General features: G+C 37.2%; 1 protein-coding gene across 1 annotated transcript in view; it reads left to right on the forward strand.

The window, feature by feature from the left end:
• The first annotated feature begins 232 nt into the window (after positions 1 to 232).
• Positions 233 to 21,412, forward strand: part of LOC127556983 (EGF-like and EMI domain-containing protein 1) — a 585,752-nt gene continuing 564,572 nt past the window's right edge. The window contains exon 1 of the mRNA XM_051990486.1: positions 233 to 498. Within this exon, the coding sequence (XP_051846446.1) occupies positions 233 to 498 (266 nt within the window). The remainder of the gene's footprint in view (positions 499 to 21,412) is intronic.

Consider the following 21,412-nt stretch of genomic DNA (forward strand, 5'->3'; position numbering starts at 1 on the left):
CCCATGATCAATCTCTCCAGACATGGGCAGGATGCCGGCGGCATCTCCAAACAACTTTCTCCCAGAATAGTTTGTAAATACACATTCCCCTGAGATGGGCAGGAAGGAATTTCTGTATGTGTAACTCCTCTGCAATTGATAAGGCTTGTCTTGTTCATTTTGTGGAGACTGTTGCTTTAGATTTTTTCTCCGTTTATCTCAGAAAACATGTCTCCCTCTATACACCCTCGGCATGAATGAGCTTTCACTTCTCAACTACCTGATTGTAAAAGGCAGCGGCAAGGTGCTGGGGAATGGGCCCGTTACCTTGGCAGGTGCTGCTATTGGAGCTGAGTCAGATTTCACTTATTCATTCCTCCCCAAGATAAATACGGGCTCTGAGTCAGAATTGTCAGAGGGTTTATTAACAAAGGATGCAGGCTGGGGAACCGAGAGGAGGCTGCAGCAATGCCCTCATCTCTTTATCCCGGACTTACCTGTGTTTCCTGAAGTTTCAGCGTCAGCACTGTTTCTGAAAGGGCTGGAGGGATGACATGGCTTTTTTGAAGAGACTTGGCAGAAATAATGCCTCGGTAGGATTGAAGATAGGAGGACTCTGTGCCTGTAGCTCATCATTAAGCGAGTAAGGGGATGAAGGACTAAAATCTGAGACTCAACAGGGTGGTTAATAGAGCTACTGTTTTTCTGACACTTAGAGGGACTGCTAGAATAAGAAACAATGTTAAGCATCCATCTCACCTTCCCTTAACATTTCTCAGGACCTAGTGTAGATATTCATCAAGGACTGGGTTGGGATTTTGTTTCCTGTAGTCTCTGCGACTGTTCCTGCTCTTTTCTTTTGCAAGAAGATAAAGAAAGCAACTGAATCTATACCATTTGACTTCCAAGCATCTGTCTGTCTTTTAAATTAAAATGAATCCTGTCCGAGTTATTTTTTTTTTTTATTGACCTCTGAGGTCCATTATCAGTGAGAGAAGGACTGTTAATGAGGTGAGGACCACTAATGAGAACGCATCATCTCACTGACTGGCACTCTTATAGATCATTAATAATAGTAAAAGTTTCATGTAGCTGACTGGGCTTATGCTGAGTACATTTTTGAATGTGCTTCAACTCATCCAAGCAAATTAAAACTAGGTTTTCAGTGCATGGTGGTATTTAATTCTGGTGGCCAATCTGTGTTCTGGGCCCTGTCACAGTTCTCCCTAAATGAAGCATTTTCCTGGAAGCAAGAGTTTTTAAGAGGCAACAGAGGTCAAAAGTAATGAGCTTTCCTTGGAGTTAGAAAAAACTTGGTTCAAAACCTTCCTTCCTTTAGCACTTAGTATATATGTGACCCTGAACAAGTTATTTAAGCACCTGTATAAAATAGAGATGTAAGACAAATAGAAATTTACTTAGAGGATTTTTATGAAACCTAAATGAGCTAATGTATGAACAATGCTTTGGAATCTTGAAATCCTTCTGCAGATATTAGTTATTTTTAATAATCAAGTTAGAGGAAGGGGGACAAAGAACTCTTCTTTAGAATTTAAATCTGAAAACAATTGATGGCACATGAAACAGAGTTTTTCTTTGGAAGTTTCTAATAGATGGTTATTAAAGACAGGTGATTAAAAGAGAATAAGTTTCAGTTCATTTGAATGAAAGACTGATGTCAGTTTTGGTAATTGTTGGCCTTTAAGCAATGGGCTTTGATATTACGGTACAGAAATGCAGTTCTAGGGACCAGAAGATCAGTCTGAGAATGTGTAACCTTGCAAATAAAAGTGGCCTGACCTCAATAAGACTTGACTTGTTTTTAAATAGACTATAAGCTTTTTCTTTGGACCTTTTGCCTGTGACTGTCTTTCTGCTCCCTTTTTTTCCAAGGGCAGAACTGTTATTTCTTCTAAGCATCGAGGGTGGACCTTTTTGCATGGCTTCAGGAGAAGAGAAAGAGAAAGAGCTGATAATAAATGATGCAGAGCAGATACCTAGGTAGAGCTGGTCTGCCAATGGGGTGAAGGGGGTCTCTCCTGCCAAAAATAGAAAATAAAAATGTCTTTCCCTGTCACTCTACTTACATGGTTTATTGATGCATTTTGTCATAAGCTGTGGAATTGAACAATTAGTTATTCACTTGGGAAACTAAGCATCCCACTTTTAAAACATGGACATGCCTCCTGGGAGAGGAAGGAGTGATCAGTCATTCAAATGTTAATGTGAATAAGTTCAGTCAAATTATTTTCCTCCTGACAAATAAAAGAGTTGAAGATACTTTGTGTTGAGGAAATGAGAGTCTTGATGTGTGGAGGAGGGGGAGGAAGTTAGAGAGCTTTGGAGCATAAAGCTTTTGGGTGGCTCAAAGCATTGGCTACTGGGGATCTGGGATAAAAGGAGCCTAGAATGGAAGAGGGGGCGGGACTAGAAGGAAGATGGGAAGTTGGCAAATATACAGTCTTGCATACTTCTTATTTTAAAAATTTCCCTCGGGTCTATACCTTAGCTTAAGATAATTCAGGAAAACCAATCCTATCTTCCCTTCCTCCCCTTGTACCACATGGGGCCCTTCTCCTAAGTCAGGAGAGACTATAACACAGTGCAGCTCTGTGTTGCTTAAGTTGGCTTTTGTTGGATGACCTGGAGAAATAAACCCAATTATGAATAATGTTCGTTTGAGAAAATCCATTCTAACCTCTGAGAGACTGGCTTAGATTTGAACTTTCTGAACATAGCGCATCCATAAGTTAGAGACTGCCAGTATTTATTTTATGAGGCTATTACATAAAATGTGTTGATATTTCGCTAAATCCCCTCATTTTGGAAAGGTAAAAAAGCAAAAAACCTTAAAAATAAACTATGAAAAATGCATGAGAAGCTATAGATTTTAAGAACAAAGTGGAAAAAGTAAGTAAATTCCTTCAAGGTGAGAATTATATTGTCTAAAGTTCTCTAAAGATCCATTAAGGGTTTATTCTAATACAAAATTTCCAAGAGGACTTCAGAAACATTGATAGTGATGGTGATGAAAGCATGCTTGGTAAAGAGTAGCCTCAAGTTCTTTTACCATATGCAGTCAGTTTTCCACACACAAGTGATTTGGATTATCAACTCATGGCCTAGCAGCCATCTTCAGGATTTATCAACTTCAAATTTTTATTTTGTTGTTGTTGTTGTTGCTCTTTTCTTGTTAAAGATATTTATTTATTTTGATTCATTGATATATTTTGCTTTGACAAAACTGAAATTTATTAGCTCACAGCCAAATTAATTTCCTTATAAATAATGTTCCCAAAGAATTTTTTTTCCCTTCTGAAATTAACAAAAAAGGAAAACTATGTCCTTCAAATTTGGCATTATGATCGAACACTGACCTCAGAGTGTGTATTTTGTTTTTTCTTTGTATTACTTTATTTACATAGTTTTAGTCATTGTTTATCTTATTATATTGGTTTTATTCTATATGTTCTATATCAGTTCATGTCATTCCATATTTCTTTTTGAATTCTTCAAATTCTTTTTTTTATCCCATATGGGAAGGGGAGATGAACCCCTATTTAAATTCCTATTATATACCATGCATTTTGTGAATTATATTTAATTTGATCCTATACAGTAACTTTAAGAGAAAGGTGTTCTTTTCATCCTCATTTTGCAGTTTAGGAGACCGAGGCAGCTGGAGGTTAAATGATTTGCCGAGGGTCACATAACTAAATATCGGAGGCTGGGATTTGAATTCAGGTCTTCCTGATGCCAGGCCAAAGGTAGTAGCTATTATTTCATTAAAGTCTTTTATAACTGATTTGTTAGGTAATATTAAACATTCATACAAGCAAATAAATTTACTTTTTAATTGTGGACAATTAAGTAAAATTAATCCCAATGAGAATTCATAATTTATATTCATCCTTGATCAGGATTTTTGGTCATTTATTTTCTCTCATATAAAATTGAAATGAATACTGTGCCTTTTGCTTCTGTTTCTTTTCTCTCTGTCATTTTGGAGAAAGACAGTTTGGTAGAGTGGAGAGAAGCAAGCGACTCTGAAAGTCAGAGGACCTGGATTTGAATCCCACTCCATTTGTTGTTGCTTCCTTGTCCCTGTTGTCATTTTTCTTCCCTAGTTCTAAATTACATGACCTCTAACTGAGGAGTTGGACTGGGCAGCCTCTGAGATCCTGTGGAGTTCTTTAACTGATAATGCTATCTTAATTACATCATAATGCTCTATTCTATTAATATGCCGCTTAAAAATTCCCCAGTAGTTAAGCTCGCTTTCTCACCCTTCTCCAAGTACAAAAAAAAAAAAAATGTTGCTATGAACATCTTCAAAGAAACAGTTATTTGTAAAAACACTTATTTAAGAGTATATTCCAGATATAGTGAAATTATTGGATTATAGATTCAGAGCTGGAAAGGATGTTAAAGTCTGTGTAGTTCAACCTGTCATTTTACATGTGGGGAAACTGAGGAACCAAGAAGTTAAATTATGTGTTTGAAGGTCATACAGTTAGGAACTATCTGAGGTAGAATCTGAATCCAAGTGTTTCTAACTCCGGGTTCAATGTCCTATCCCTGATTATAAAGATAGTAAACTTTTTTAGGATAACTTTGACTATGTATTCTCAGATTACCCTCCAAAAAGATTGTACAAATTTTCAAAGGCACTTGTCATAAATTAACACATCTATTTCTCCACAGCTCCCCACCATTGAAATGTGTTGGCTATTTCCCTTCCTAAGGAAATTAAATTCAGTTGACTCTTTTATTCCACAGTTTCATAGATTTTACACTTTTACCTCTCTCTTGAAGAAAGAACCAGCACTCGAATATGTAGAGTTCTATTTAATGAATCATTAAGAGTGACAGGAGGAATTGAGTTCTTTTCCTGATTCTGACACAACTCTGAGTAAATGGATTCTCTAGAATGGGCCTCAAGTTTCCTCATCTGTAAAATGGGAGCTCCTTGAGGACAGGCTCAATTTTGCATTTGCTTTTGTATCTCTAGTGTCCAACATGGGGTTGGCGCATGGAGGTTCTTAGTGAATGTTTGTTTGATAAACGTTCTTGAAGGTCCCAACCAGCTTTATCATTTCTTGAGTCTGAGATGGGTACTGTTAAGAATTTTCACTCTATAACTTTATTACATATCAGAGTAATTCTGGGTAAAACTATATTTTTAAGAATTCTCCCTTCCTAAAGTCCCAGACAGTATATATTCCTCAGAAGAATCAGTAGCCTTCTTTTCAGAGTTATGATACCGATTTGTAATCTATTTTGAAGGATTTGGTTCATAAGCCAAAGGATACAGTGACCCTCAAATCACGGGAGGGTATCACTTTTCTGTTTGTTGGTGAGTTTAGACAAATTCAAACCAGCCCAGCACACAAAGTGCAACCAAGAAGAAGTCATTCTCAGCATGAATAAACTGGGAATGTGTCCTGACATCAAAAATTTATTTTCCAATGCATTTCACGGTTTATTCATGCTGAGAACCTCTGCTTATCTTTTGAACTTTTGAACTCTCTGAGCACTGGGATGGCAAAAATGAACACAGATTGCCTTTACATCAGAATTCCCCATATGAAAAAGAAAAAAAAAATACCAGAAAGTGAAGGTACAACTCCAATCGGGCTCAACAGTCCTATAAGTAGTTGGCATTTTATTGGGATTTTAGCCATGCTAGAGACAATCAGAGAATGTAGTTTAGAAATGGGAATCTTTGTAATGGTGAACTGTCATTGGGCAGTACACATTAACTCTTGTCTTCCTTTGGAAACTAATCATAATGTGAGTTTCAATGACAGGAAGAAGTCGGGCCCAGAAATACAAATGTCAGCATTCTCCACCATCCATAAATCTTCTATAGAAAGAAAACCCTATTACCAGGTAAATTGTTTCTCAGCTAAAGCCACTTATTGTGGTACCTATGAAGGGCCTGGGGCTGGGGAGTACATAGCCTTTTCTAATGACTAGTGATGATTGTATAAACATGTACATGTTTCTTGATTGTCATCGACAAGTTTCCCCTAATCTTAATTTTTACGTCATTTTTTTCTTTCTTTTTCAGTTGTATAACTTCTTGTTGTTATCAAAGCAAGTATGAAAGCTCCCCGAGATTCTAAAGCATAGCAGGTTAAGGAGAAACCGCTTAAACTTAGGTGTTGGATATAAGATAAAAGACAAGTCTTATTGATTTAAAGTTCACAGCTCCAAGGGCAGATTAGGAATTTCTGATCAATCTTCAACAGGAAGAGAATGATCTGTTTCCTAAAAGTCACTATTCTCCAGCATCACAGACTTGGATCATTATAATTTACTCAGGAATAACAACTCAGAATTCAAGTTTTTCAACATATTCGAAGGCAATGATATCAAACTCAAATAGAAACAGGGTTCTCTAAACCATACATAAGGATCCCTATAGACCATATAGAGATTTACTTTTAAAATGTACCATTATATATATTTTGTTATACTTATTTTTATTTTGTTAAATATTTCCCCAGTTATAGCTAAGCCACATTTGGGAGTGGTATGCCATATGTGAACTGTAAACACTTATTTGGCTCCCCATTCCCACCCCTGCCCATGTGTAGAGGTATATAACATAAATCATGGTATCAGTTTAATAAATGATCAAAAACAGATGAAGTAATAATAATAATAATAGCAACAGCATTTCATACAGAGTTTTAGGCTTCCAATATTATCTAATTTGATCCTCACAACAATGCTTGGAGGCAAATACTCTTATTTTGTCCATTATACAATTGAGGAAACTGAAGTAGATTTGTCCAGAAATCTTTTAAGTTTTAAGTTTTAAGATCAGATCTGAACAAAGACTTTCTTATCTTCAGGCCCAGAGAGATATCAATTGTACCATCTAGCTGCTAAGTGAAATGAGGGTGGTACTATGGTTTATTGTTTTTAATAAACCAATACTATTTTATGGCAATTATGTATTTCTTTTCTAAGTGTTTGAACATTCTTTCTTTTCTTCATGATTCTAAGATTTGGCCTGGTATTTGGGTCATACTTGTAGACTTCCCTTCCCGTCTGCCCTCCATCCAGAGAAAGGGACAATAGATTGACAGAGAAAATGGGTCTCGGGTCATGTAGCAGAAATTGTCTAAATCCCCAATAAGTTGCGTAAAATTTCTAGGTAGCAGTGACTTCCGTTGGAAAATAGTCAATTTAGACCACAGTAGAAGTGCTTAATCTTTTTATGTCATGACCCCCTTTGGAAGACTTTTGAAGCCTTAGGACTCTCTTGCAGAATAAAGTTGATGAATAATTGAAAGAAATGCTAGATTTCAGTTGGAAATTATTGAGACTAAAGATGTAATGTTTTCCTCATCTAAATACATAGACACTTTGTGCCCTCAAATCTATCCCCCAGTCTCAGGTTAAGGATCCCCAATTGGATGATTCCTAATGTTCCTTCTAGTTATGAATCTCCTTAAAAATCTTCCAGCATTTGACCATCTCCAGTGCCCTGGTAGCCTTTCAACTTATCATCTTATCATGATTCTTCAAAGATTGTTAATAGCCGTTCATTGATCACATCTGTAAGATCTTCTAACACCCTAGGTTGTTATTTATTTATGCCGCTAGGGCATCTCAAAAGTTTTAGTGCAAGTAAATTGCAAGAAGGGACATTGGATTTATTTTATTATCATTTTTATTATTATCATTATCACCATATTTTATAATAAAACCTTATTTAAGATTTACATCTAGTCTGCCATTTTGTGTCCTATAATAACTTTGTGAGGTAACAAATATTGCACTCATCTTACAGATGGAAAAAAAGGAGGCTTAGAAGTAGTGACTTGCCCCAAGTCACAGAGCTAAGGGCTTGACTTCCTGGTTCTACATGTGGTACTCAAGACACTACTCTAAGCTACTTTTCTGGACCCATCTTTGATTCCAACTCATTTTTAAACATATTGATTCCTACCTTCCTAATGTGAAAATGATGGTGACAGAGAAAAAAAAAAGATATCAACCTGGCAACTTTGTTGGTTTACTTTCTCTGATTAATCCAGTAAGTTGATAACATTCACTCAAAAAATATCTTCCCCTTTCATATCCCTCTTCTTGGTCTGATTATGGGTATGGGAGTGAGCCACATTTTAATTCAACCTGAGCCTTCCTGGAATTCCACTCTTTATCCTTTTCCAGTTGATTTGCTGAAAATTTGGAGAGCTCCCTATGTAGCCATAAGATACCATCTCTTTTTCTTTCTCTATGAATAGTTGTTTCCAGATTTTATTACTGAGGCACTTTTTTTTTTTCAGAAGCACTGTCATTAGGGTTCTCTAATTTTAATTTAACAAAGGCTTTATGTTCTGATTTTCTCACATGGTCCCACTTAGCTGCTTTTTACACAATAGAAATTCAGAAATTATATACTGAAGTTTATACTTTTTTTTTCTTTTTCTAAATTCAGTTTTATTTTCTAAATTCAGTTTTATTTGTTTTTCAGATCCAAATTATCTTTTTTCCATCTCCACCTTTCCTACCTATTTAGAAGTCAAGAAAATAAGGCCTATAAATACGTACAAACCAATTTCTAACATTAGCCAAATCCATGAAAAAAGACCTGCTCCAGCCTGTGTTCTAAGTCTATCAGCTCAGCAAATAGCATTTTTTTTTCATCATGAATCTTCTGGAATCACAGGTAGTTTTATTTATTGCTCAAAATTGTCAAGTTTTTCAAAGTTGGTTGCCTTTATAATATTGCTATTACTGTACAAATTGTTCTCTTACTTTTACTCACTTCATTTTGCATCAGTTTACTCAAATCTTCCAAAATTTTTCTGAAACTCTCCCCCTTTCATAGATTTTTTTTTAAAAAGCATAATACATTTCCTTCACAACCATGCTGTAACTTGTTCAGCTATTCCTCAAATAATGGCTACTCTTAGTTTCTAATTCTTTGATGTCTCAAAAAGAGTGATTATAAATATTGTATATGAAAATTTATATGTAAAAGTGATACTACTGACCTAATATCAGCAGAATTTGGTTATTGGGAGCAAATTAATGATCAACATAAGCAAGACAATATTTCCATCCCACCAAAGGGAGCTTTCAGGGATCAGAAATCAATTGTAGACTTTTGTGGCATTTGAAAATCAACAATAGAAAGATATCCTCACTCTGTTTTGCCTGATTTCTTCTATTATTATAAAATCACTACTATTTCCACTGCATTTCAGTCCTTGTATAATCATACCAATTGCCTTTTGCTAGCTCTCCTGCATTGATTCATTTTCTATCCAGGGTTTTCTTGCTTTTCTTAATAGATATTCTCTTTACAATTTGTGTGTAAATTGAAACTTTGTAAATAGAACCAAATCTTTCATGCATACATGGAGCACAATATTGTAAGGACGTAATAACTTCTCACAAAGATTTGATTAGATTAGGACGATTCTGCTTTAAAAAAAAAAACATTTCACTCACTAATTTCTTTTGAGTAAGTCCATATATTCATATATTTGCTTTAATTCAAGGGAGGATGCTCATGTGTGTGTTCAGTCTTTGTTAAGAATGAAATGAGACTCAGAATGGCACATTAGGCAGAGGGTGGGGCTCAGCATCAGGGATACTCAGGTTCTATTACTACCTCTGACATTTATTGGCTCTGTGATTGTCATCAAATCCTTGAACCTCTCAGTGCTCCTGGCAACTCCCTCTCTCCCGTGTTGTGGAAAGATCCCTAACCTTACTGTGGAAGGAGCTGGCTTTGAATCCTGCCTCTGCCCCTCTTTACCTTGAGAAGCTAGGACAAGAGATGCCAACTTTCTGAACCTCAGTTTCCTCCATTGTAAATTGAAGAAATTAGACTAAATAATACAGAGGACCCCTTTAAGCTCTAGATCTTTAATACTGTCTCAGGAGAGCTGGGGTTCTTAATAGATAGAGTGAATATTTAAATAGTTTCCTGTATGGAAATAATCACAAGCATAGCCAAAAAGAAAAATCAATGGGTTCATTTTCTCAGGAATTCAACACTTCTCCAGTCCATCATACATATCATAAACATTTCTCAGAAATTTGATTTTATTATCTGTTAATTTCCCAAGAGAAATACCCCCATGTTCCAAAAAAGAAAATACAATAGATAAGCTTAACTAGGTGCCACATTGGTGAAGGTTAAAGCCTGCTGCTGCTGCTGCTGTTGTTGCTGCTCTCCTAGGTCCCAAAGCTTCCTGGACGGCAGGCTGGCTATCTTGATTTAGTGGTAGTGACATTGCAAAATTGAGTTTAATAGAACTTATTTTGTTCAAGCCAATTTTACTTTCTGTGCTGGGTGGTGCAATCAACATACTATCTTGGGCACAAAGAGCAGAAAATTTTTCATCTTTTACCATCTTGGATTTTCTGGGCTAGCTGACCTTATGCCTAGCTTAAAAAAAAAAAGATTATCTTCTTGCAGGGGACTAAGCAAGTACTGATGACACTAGAAAGCTCTTTTCAGTGCTTTCTGGCTTTTAAAATTCATAAATGTGGTGATTGCCTCTACTATAGCCTAGGAATCTGGATTACCCTTCCCAGAGTGATCTTGGTTTGGTTTGAAGCTGCTCACTCTTTATCTGGTTCATTGTCCTTGTTTTTTTTTTTCCTTCTTCCTCTTCTTCTTGCTCCTTTTCTTTCTCTTCCTTTTCTTCTTTCTTTCTTCTTTTCCTTCTTCTACTCCTCTTCTTTTATCATTTTTGTTTTCCACCTCCTCTTCTTCTTCCTCCTCTTCTTCCTTTTCTTCCTCCTCTTCCTTCTTCTCCTCTTCCTTCCACCTCCTTTTCCTTTTCTTTTCTCGTCCTTTTTCTTCCTCTTCCTTCTTTTTCCCTTCTCCTCCTCCCTTTTCCTCTTCCTCCTCCTTTTTCCTCCTCTTCCTCCATCTTTTTCTTCTTCTTCCTCTTTTCCTCCTCCTCTCCTCCTTTTTTTCTTCTCTTCCTTTTTATTTCTTCTCCTCCTCCTCACCACCTTCTGCTGTTAGTCACCTGATGTCATGCTCACAACCCTAGTGCCTAGTAGATTTCTCCACTACTTTTGATTAAGATTGCCTTGGTCGTGACAGGCCCGTGCCCGTGTTTAACCTTGCAAGGTAATAGCTTCAAAGGAAACTCAGCCGACAGGCATAGCTCTCTCTGCCACAGTAGTTACATTTCATATTAAACATGCCTATGATATTCTCTTTTGTAAGGGGAATCTCCATGACCACATGCTCAATTATTAATACCCTCCCCAGGGCTTTGCTTATTGCTATGACGACCTCAGTAATTTCATCACACTTTTAAGCTCTTCATCTTGTGACATATCCTGGCCACTTCTGCCTGCTTTCAAGTGAAACTTCCTAGCCTCTCTGGAGGAAGCCATGATCCCAGAAGGGGACAGTGAAGGAGGAAAGGATTACCCTTGTTCACCAAGGTGCTGAGTTCAAAGCCAGTTCCAGGATCTGAAAGAAAAGACAGCAAAAGTAGAGCTTGGACCTGAGAATTTTAGAAAATTCTCTGTGGAAAGATTGTTACAGAAGACTTTTGAACAAATGATAAATGGAGTTTCATGTTATTAAATTACTTCATCTCATCTAACTAAGCTGGCTTTTGTGCCATCTAAACTTCATTTGTATCAATGTCACCTCCAGGCTGTTCCCATCTATGGAATATTCAAGCTCCTTAGGTTCTCCCTACTCTTTAGACTTCCCTAACTTGCTTTGGCATTTATGATGGAAGAGCCATGCCCTACACAGAAGTATTCTTTGATCCTCACAATTCTCAGGACTTTGGTTCTGTGAAATTCTCTGGTTTTATTTTATTTGCACTTATATATGCATATATTTTATATACCCAAATCTGCTTCTTCTGTCTGATTTATCCTTCAGGTACTTCACTATGCCATGATTTTTCCATCTCCAAAATAAAGATCTTAGACTAGACGACTCCTGAGTTGCCCTCTAGCTTTACATCACAATTTCTATTATGCAAGGAAAGCATAAGTTAAAGTGACTTATTGGATGGAGAGGATGCCTGGTATGATTGAAGGTTAGCATAATATGAGAATTATATTTAATTCTCAATGTGAGCATTGTTCGTTTGGTAGAATATAAACTCCACGAGGGAAGGAGCTATTTCCTTCCTTCTTTTTGAGTCCCTGACATATTAACAATAATTAATTCGTGTCGAATCAAGTTAAACTTTAAATGATCAGTTAGAAAAGGCTAAAATTGAAATCAATGGAGTAAGAGGTAATAAGGTATGGAGGTTTGTCCCAGAAGTCTTACTGAAGTTGAAATTGTTAGAAGGCTATACAGTTTCATTTGAAATCAAGAAAAAAGTGATCAGGATATGTCTCAGGACAGAGAGCTTGAAAGTGTGCTGAAATTATTGAGGTCAACATAGCAATAACAAAGCCCTGGGGAAGGATATTAATAAGCTTTAAGAGTTTAAAACTGCATTATGATTCCTGGGACACCCCAAATGTAAGCAGAGAGAAGGATCTAGCTCAAGAATGGAGTAATGTGTCCAGAATGAAGGAATCCCACTGTACTGTCCTGTAGCAAAACTATATCTGAAAGACAATATTTAACTCTGGGTACCGCATTTGAAGAAGGATGTCAACAAACTAAAAGGCATAAGGCAATGTCCATGGTGAAGTTGATTTAAAAAAATCCAAGGATGAGTTAAAGAAACCAGGAATGTTTAATCTAAAGAAGAAAATATTGGGTGGAGAGAATCGGCTAGCTTAAAGGTTATCCTGGCAAAGGCGAGTTAGATTGTTCAGTCTGGCTCCAGATGACAGAGCTTAGAACAATGGATGGAGGTCACAGAGAAACAGACTTGGAATGACCATAAAGAAAAAAAAACACTTTACAGCTTTACCTGTTCAAAAGCACAATAAAGCTCCTCAGGAAGAGCTGTGTTTCCCATCCTTGGGAAGTATGTGAGTATAGATGGATGCTGGGGGAGGAGAATGCTTGTTAATCTTGGATGCTTGAATTCTAAGATTCTGTGATGGTAATCAACCTAAACAGTCAATCTCTGGATAAGAAACAAACAAACAAACACAAAGACCATTAAAAGGGGATAAACATTGGATCACTTCAGAAATCTTGGGAAAACAAAATATTTTTGAAGAGACATAGTAAATGCAGCATTGCGGAGTAGAAAAGAACAATGGATTTGGATTCTAAGGGGCTGGTCTTGAATCCCAAATCTGCTTCTTCTGTCTGATTTATCCTTCAGGTACTTCACTATGCCATGTTTTGTTTTGTTTTTTTTCCATCTCCAAAATAAAGATCTTAGACTAGATGACTCCTGAGTTGCCCTCTAGCTTTACATCACAATATCTATTATGCAAGGAAAGCATAAATTAAAGTGACTTATTGGACGGAGAGGATGCCTGGTGTGATTGAAGGTTAGCATAATCATGAGTCAGTGACAAGGCCATGTCATCACAAGTGCCCTTCATGCTTCATTTACCCCCTCAAATAAAGGCTGATGGTCTCTTAAATATTAGTAGAAGTTGTTGATTCTACATTGTTTCTGAACCAATGCATTAGATCTAGATGTGACAACCCCAGAAATATATTAATATAATCCCTGAAAATTCCAAAAGCACTTTCTCCATTACATCTCTAAAGGACCAATAACTACTGCAATAATTATTCTCATTTTTTGTTGTTGTTTGCTGTTCAATAATGTCCAACTCTTCATGACACAATTTGGAGTTTGCTTGGCAGAGGTATTGGAAGTAGTTTGCCATTTCCTTTTCCAGGCCATTTTACAGATGAAGAAACTTATGTATACGGATGAAGAGATTTGCCTTGTCATACAACTAATAAGTGTCTGAGGCCAGATTTGAATTCAGATTTTCATCATGGGCCCACTGCTCTATCCACCATCTAACTGCCCTAGCTTTTTAATTTTATTTTTAATGTGTGGGATAAAACAAGTGTTTTTTATAACCTACTACAACAAAAATATGATTGTACAAGAAACTTCAGATCTACTGTACTCCATCTTACAGATAAGCAGACCAAGTGATTAGTCTAAAGATACACAGCTGGTAAGGGATAGAGCCTGGATTTGACCTCTAGGCTCCTCAGTGATAGCCTTTTTCTATGGCACTATCCTTCATCTATAATATATACATGCTCAAGGTAACATGGAAGTTTATTTCCAGACTCTCTGCTAATTTCTGTCTTTCCCTCCCTTGGCATTTCATCAGAAAATAGTTATTATAAAATCCATGAACTAAAACTTCCATGTCTTCCTCATTCAGTGCCCGCTTACTTGTAGTTCTCACATAATTCTAAAAAGCTCAGTTAGGTGTTTTCTCAGTATATCTAATTAGGAGGGGAGCTTGCTGCAGGCAAGAAAGCTGTCAGTCAGATCAAGTGAACCTAAACATCCTTATAATGATGGAGAAAAGAAAAATACACATAAGAAAAAGCAAAAAAAGAAAGAAAAAAGGAAAAAAAATTCTAGTTAGTCCTAATAAGTTTAAAGACAATCTATTTTAGAAAGCTCAATAATTACTTTTTTCTTTTAAAGATTATTTTATATGTTTAGAAGAACTGCTCATGTTTAACTTATATTGGGTTATTGTATCTAGGGGAGGGTGTTGGGAAAAAAGGAAGAAGAAAAATTTGGAACGGGGTTTTTCAAGGGTAAATGTTGAAAACTATCTCTGTGTATTTTGAAAATAAAAAGCTATTTAAAAATTAAAAAAAAACCATTTTATCTTTTTCATTCCTCTATATGTTCCTCTCTTATAAACAATGAATGAAAAAGCAGAAGGAGTGAAAGAACTGGAATCAAATTAATGAAAGCATCGACTTAGTCAGATACTATATGTCATACTACACACTCATAGTCTCCTACTTTTGCAAACAATGTAAGGGAGGGAAATTTTCTCATCTTTTCTTTGGGGTTAAATTTGGTTAATAAATCTCTGAAATACCACTCATTGTCTAAAGGTCACTGATGGTGAATCTTGTAGCATATTAAGCTTTCCCTTGTCCCTAGAGTTTAATCATTTTAGTCTCAATAGCATTGTATTCAATAATATGAATCCATATGGTATCATCAGGAAAATATTAGTGTACAATTATCCCACCTTCCTCTGCTATAAAACAACTAGGGATGATAGTAGAGTGAAAGGCCTCAGATCCATAGGACCAGAATTCAAATCCATGTGATCTTGGACCAGTTACATATTCTCTTGGTATCTCAATTGCTTCATGTATTAAATAAGGTTGGGCATGGATGACTGGATGGGGGAGGGGGGGTGGAGACAGGAAGGCTTCATATAGAAGCTTTATTGTGGAAGGAAACTAGGGATTCAATGAGGAAACCTGGAAGGAAGCCTTCAGAAGGCATAGTGAGGTAAGCCTCGACAGGAGTAAAAGATGGTGGAGGAGTGGTTAGACAGGAAGGAAGCGTGGCTCCATGAGAGCAGAAGATGGAGAGAGGTTTTATTATGTTTCCCGGTCCTTTGAATTTGAGAGGTGCTCAGCTGAGCCCAGTAAGGAAGGGTAATCCCAGTTTTATAAAGTGGAAAGCAGAAGTATTTGAGTGACTGATCCAAGTGTGGATGACAAGCCAGCAGCCTCGCACGCTGATTTTGTAGCTTACTGAGTCTATTTCTTTTTTATTGCTAGTTCAGGACCATTATAGACCTTGGGAGGAAAAAAAAATCCATTCATACTCTGTTTGTGATGATATTACCCTGGTGATCAGGAGACAATTCTATTTTTTATGGGAGTTATCCCAGAGGGGGGAAAACATGTCTGACATGCATTTAAAAAAAAAAAAAGAAAAATACATTCTCAAGGTAATTATTTGAGCAGGGATAGAGGGTGCCTTGAGGAAATTGAGCTCCATTTGCAGCTGCTTTTGGATTTGAGAATCAATGAAAGATGATGTGGAAATGCGGCACACCTTGTTTGTTAGCAAGGGATGCTACCCAAAAGAGCAGAGCCATTGCAGGGTGCAAATTCGCTGCTGACCTACTCTCATGTAGAAAAGAGAATGGGGCCCAGGGAGCTGACGGAATCAATAGGCAATCACAGGACTCTGCGGGAAAGCAGCTTCCTGGTAGCTCACGCTCCCCCCAATTCACAAGGGAGGCAAGGGAACAGACCTACTTCATGCTCTGATTTTTTTTTTCTTTTGAATTTGATCCTCATTAGCATCTACACGGTTTTATTAGGAGGCACTGGGTTTAGAATTAGGGGCTCTGACTTCAAATCAAGGCTCTGCCCCTTCTTCCTCTGTGACCATGGGCAGATCTGTTAAACTCTCTGGGCTGCTATAAAATAAGGGGATTTGCTGGATGCCTTTCTGTGATCTGGGTTTTTCTGCAGGCTCTACCACTTCTTGCCTGTGTGATTTTGGAAAAGTCATTTGCCTTTCTTTAGGCTTCAATCTTCTCATCTGTAAAATGAGAGACTCAAACTAAGGGTTCTTATAGCTCAGCAATTGATTTCTTTTGTCTGTTTTCTGGGAATCTGCACAATTTTAATAATTTATTTTTAAAAAATTTTTAAAGTCAAAATAAAAAAAAGAATTAAATAGCTAAATTAAAATTAAATTAATTAAATAAAAAGTCAATTAAAAAATAATAACAATTTGGGGCAGCTAAGTGAGGTAGTAGATAGAACTAACTGCAGGCCTGGAGTTGGAAAGACCAAAATGTGACCTCAGACACTTAGGCAAGTCCTTAGGCAAGAAAAAGAAAATGGCAAACAACTCTGGTGGATTTGCCAACAAAAGCCTGTGGGCACTTGGTCCATGGAGCCATGAGAAGTTTGAGTGACTCAAGGATAACAAGAAGTTGTGATTGTGTCTTTTATAGTTGGAGGCATATAGTATCAGGCTAAGAGGGTCAGAGGTCCAGGCCCTCAACTTCCTTCTCTTCATTGTTAGCCATGGGACTTGGCCAGGTCTCCCTGAGTCCCTCTCAGGTGGGGAGAATGACTCTGTCCTGTGCCTAGCACTCAAGGATGCTTCAAAGGATGCAAAATAATAAGGGCTTTGAGAATGGTAAAGTGGCCTTCTAAATGTAATCTATAACTCTTTAAGCGGTCACTGCATGCTGTTTTTAGTTAAAGAATATTCGACATGTCTCTCTAGGGGCTGAATTTTGGTTGTTACATGAACTGGAATAGCAAATATTGCAAATTAGTATATTCTAGGCCATTCAGTCTGGCAGTCCTCCACAAAATATGCATTTTTATATATGTACATAAATATATATGTATATAAATATATATCCATAAAATTGCTGTGTGCGTGTGTGCATATGTAGACACACACACACACACACACACACACACTCTTTGTGCTAGGCAATGAGGTTGGAATCTTCTCTTTCTCTAATTCTTGAATAATCTAAAATGTTCATTTGTGGGGATATGGATTGTGTGATTTCCTTCTTCAGAAAGGTCACCCCCATCCCATAATCCCACTTGCCACTCATGTCAATTCTGGATCTGTTCTTTCTTCCTGAGAGATACAGAATACTTTTTGGAGCTGTGACTCCTAGAGGGCTAGAAGAAAGGAAGAGTTGGAGTTAAGAAGACTTGGAATCAAAACCTAGACATTTACTGACTGCAGAACCCTGGGAGAGTCAGTTACTTAATCACACCAGGGCAGCTAGATGTCACAGTGGATAAAATACTGGATCTGGAGTCAAATTTGGCCTCCAACTCTTCCTAGCTGTGTGTGACCCTGGCCAAGGCCCTTAACCCCTGTTTGCCTCAGTTTCCTTATCTGTAAAATGTGAATAGTTAAAGCATCTACCTCCCAGGGTGGTCATGAAGATCAAATGAAATGATAATTATAAACACATTACCACATACACAAACACACAAAAATTATTATTATTATCTTAGCCAGAGATTCCTCATCCATAAAATGAGTATAATAATAATACCAGTTCCATCCTTTGCAAGATTGTTGTAAGATTAAATGAAATTATATAAAGCACATTCTTCATGGTCTTCAAAGAGCTATCTAAACAATTATTGTAAACAGTTAAGTCAGTATTTCTTTTTCTACCCTCCTTCCTCTCCCTCCTCCCTTCTCTCCTTCCTTCTTTCCTTCCTCCCTCCCTCCATCCTTCCTTTCCTCCCTCCTTTCCTACTTCCTTCCCTCCTTCTCTCTCTCTCCTTCCCTCCTTCTCCCTCCCTTTCTCTTTTCCTCCCTCCTTCCTTCCCTCTCTCACTTTCTCCTTCCCTCCCCTCTCTCCTACTCTCTCTCCTTCTCTCTCTCTCCTTCCCTCTCCCTCCCTTTCTCTCTCCCTCCCTTTTTCTCTCCCTCCCTTTCTTCCTTCCTTCCTCCTTCCTTTCTTCCTTCCTTCTCCTCTCTCCCTCTCCCTCCTTTCCTCCCTCCCTCCCTCCCTTCCTCTCTACCTCCTTCCCTTCCTTCCTTCCTTCTCCCTGTGTCTCTCTCTTTCTTCATCCCTCTGTGGATGTGTATCTGTCTGTCTCTCTCTCACACCTGGACTAGGGAATTCCAGAACTTGCCCTACTCTTTATAATCTTGGAGAAGTGACAGAGAGAATGACTCTCCCTGAATCACCATTGTGTAAAAGGAAAAGATCTTGACTGGCACCTTTCTGATTCCCAAAGCAGTTCCCTTTCTATAACCTGGGACTGCCTGTCTTTCCTCTCTCCTCATTATTAGGGGCAGAGTCCCTCATCCTGTGATTTCATTGGTACAAAGAATTCTAGCATAAGGAATGTTCTTCTACCAATGAAGCCATAAAATCATACTATCACAGAATGAGAGAAGGAAGGAGCCTTAGAGCTCAGGGAGTGGAACACTTTTATTTTTCTAGATGAGGATTCTGAGTAACTTAGATCTAAGAGAGTTCCATGGGGAATACTGAAAGGACATTTATTTGATATTAAATGACTTGTCCAGATTCAGCCAACATGTCTCCTCCATTATATTGTTAGATCCTTGAGGACAAAGATTGTCTTTTGCCTCCTTTTGTGTCCACAGCACTTAAAACAGTCCTTGGCACATAGTAGGCATTAATTCATTGAATGAATGAATGTTAGCTATGAGGCTTGATCTGGCTCCATTCTTCTTCACTTATTGCCTTTCTTGATTTGTCATCAACTGATACAGATGTATTCTTGGATGCCCAACAAGTTACAGGAAGTGTCTTCATACACATGGAGTAGATTAAATAGTTGGATGCTGAGGAGCCTTTAGCCACTGATGGACTTGTACTGTTAAGTGATACAAGGTTGGAGCACTAGTCTTTTGGGATTGAATGATTTGAGCTCAGAAGCTAAGACCGGGATGGAAGGAATAACTTGGGACTTATGTGTTTTAAGTGGATTTCTTTAGTATTAAATTGAAGCTCTGATCTCTTCTACTTTTCTTGCACTGCTTTTATTCTCCATGCCTTTGGGGAAACCACATATAGACGATTCTCTTACTTCCACCCTTAGAGACCTTTGTTTTTGTTTTTTTTTTTTTGTTTTGTTTTTTTTTTCCCTTTTCCCTCCAGGATTGTTCTGGAGAAATCTCATCCTGGCTAGTGAGAGCTAATTATTAAATGTTCAGTCATTTACAAGAAATTAACAACCACTACAAATCAAAATTTGCTTCATTGTTTTGTTGGCTGTCTAGACTTAATAAAGTGATGGAAAAATGTTAATAATGAGAATTAAACTCATGTGTGTTTTCTGCAAACAGTTATTCCCCCCTTGGAGATAAGATGGTTAAACATTTGCCAGCACAAACCCCTGCGTTTTTTTAATTAACACAAGATAGTTCTCAGATTGTCCATCTCTTGCTTTTCACTATCACATGACTAATGTTCCTTCATATCTCAATCCCCCATGTCTTAAAAGCATTTTGTTTTTTATGTCACATGTTAAGTGCTAAAACTAAGCTCTGGATAAAATTGACATACTGTTAGCACTATCCTTGCTTTCATTAAGAATATTCAGTATTCTCTGTTATGCTTTTATTTCCCAGTTAATTTTTTTTTTACTATATTTGCTGAGTAAATGACTCCGTATTGAACATTTTTCATGCTGTGAATTTTTTTCCTTCTATACCCAAATGCTTTATTTAAGGGTTTACTCATAAGATGCTAAAAATGCATGCTAGACATTTTTCATTTGAATAACATTTTATAGTTTCATTTTGTTTTCCAGAGTTAAAAAATGAGTATGAGAAGGGTTTGCATCTTGGTATGACTCATGTATTCATGGAATTTATAGAGAATCAAGTCTATAGATTATTTTTAAGTCTGAAGCAAACTTCAATGTACCATCCAAGAGTTTGGCACTGCCCATCACTACTCTTTTCCTTAAGGGTAAAAACCAATTTGGAATCAGAATTTTGGAATATGGATGTTGGAGTGCATCTCCTTAAAAAAAAATCCTATGCTCAAATCAGAGCCTAATTATTTGTATCATAAAGAATTCATCTCTTAAAAACCCCCAAAATAATCACTGTTCTTTTCTTGTTTAATTGCCAACTCTTCTAATATACTCAAAATCAAATGTGAGCTATAGAAATGTGATTTGTCTATGGCTTTTTGAGATGCTGTTTATTGTGTAATATAATAGATCCTTACATTTAGCAGTAGGGAACATGGAAATGATGTGAAAGTATATTTGGAAGCAGCAAGATTGCCAAGGCAAGAATAAACATCAAACTTAAAGCGCTGATAATTTAAAACCCTGCTGCAAATCTTTTCTTTCAGCTGAAAGTGGGATCATTGAATTCAGAGCTGCAAGAGCCCTCACAGGTCACTGAAGCCAAGCCCTTCATTTTATAGAGCATCAACTGGGTCCTTTGTCTTCATCCATCTCATCTAGCTAGTAAGTGGCAAAGATGGAATTCAGACCCAAGATGTAGGATTCTGGCTTTAAAGCTGAAATGGACTTTAAAGATCATCTAGACCAACATTTTCCTTTTGGAGATTGGGGAAACTGAAGTCCATGACTTACTCATGGTCACTCATATATTATCTCAGAGAAGGGATTTATACCCAGGTTCTTTGATTCTAAATCCAAGATTTTTCCACTGTAGTTTAATGCTAATGCTTCTTCTCTGGTGATTATTTACAATTTATCCTATATGTCTCTTGTTTGTACATAATTTTTTCTCCCCATTAAGCTGAGAGCTTCTTATGATCAGAGATTTCCATTTGCTTTCCTTTGTAGTTCTTCTGCTTAACAGATCACCTGGAACATGGGAGGTGCTTAATAAATGCTTGTTAACTGACTAACTGATGAGCTGTGCCACTGACTTACTCTATTTATTTTGAGATGTAGTTCCAAAGATTTCACTGTGAATTAATTCTCTGCTCAGTTATGGATACAACTGATTTTACAGATTGTGAGCTGCAGGAGGGTGGAGACTATGTCTTATTTAATCTTTGT

Source organism: Antechinus flavipes, chromosome 3 (genome assembly GCF_016432865.1).
Source record: "Antechinus flavipes isolate AdamAnt ecotype Samford, QLD, Australia chromosome 3, AdamAnt_v2, whole genome shotgun sequence".
Taxonomy (NCBI): domain Eukaryota; kingdom Metazoa; phylum Chordata; class Mammalia; order Dasyuromorphia; family Dasyuridae; genus Antechinus; species Antechinus flavipes.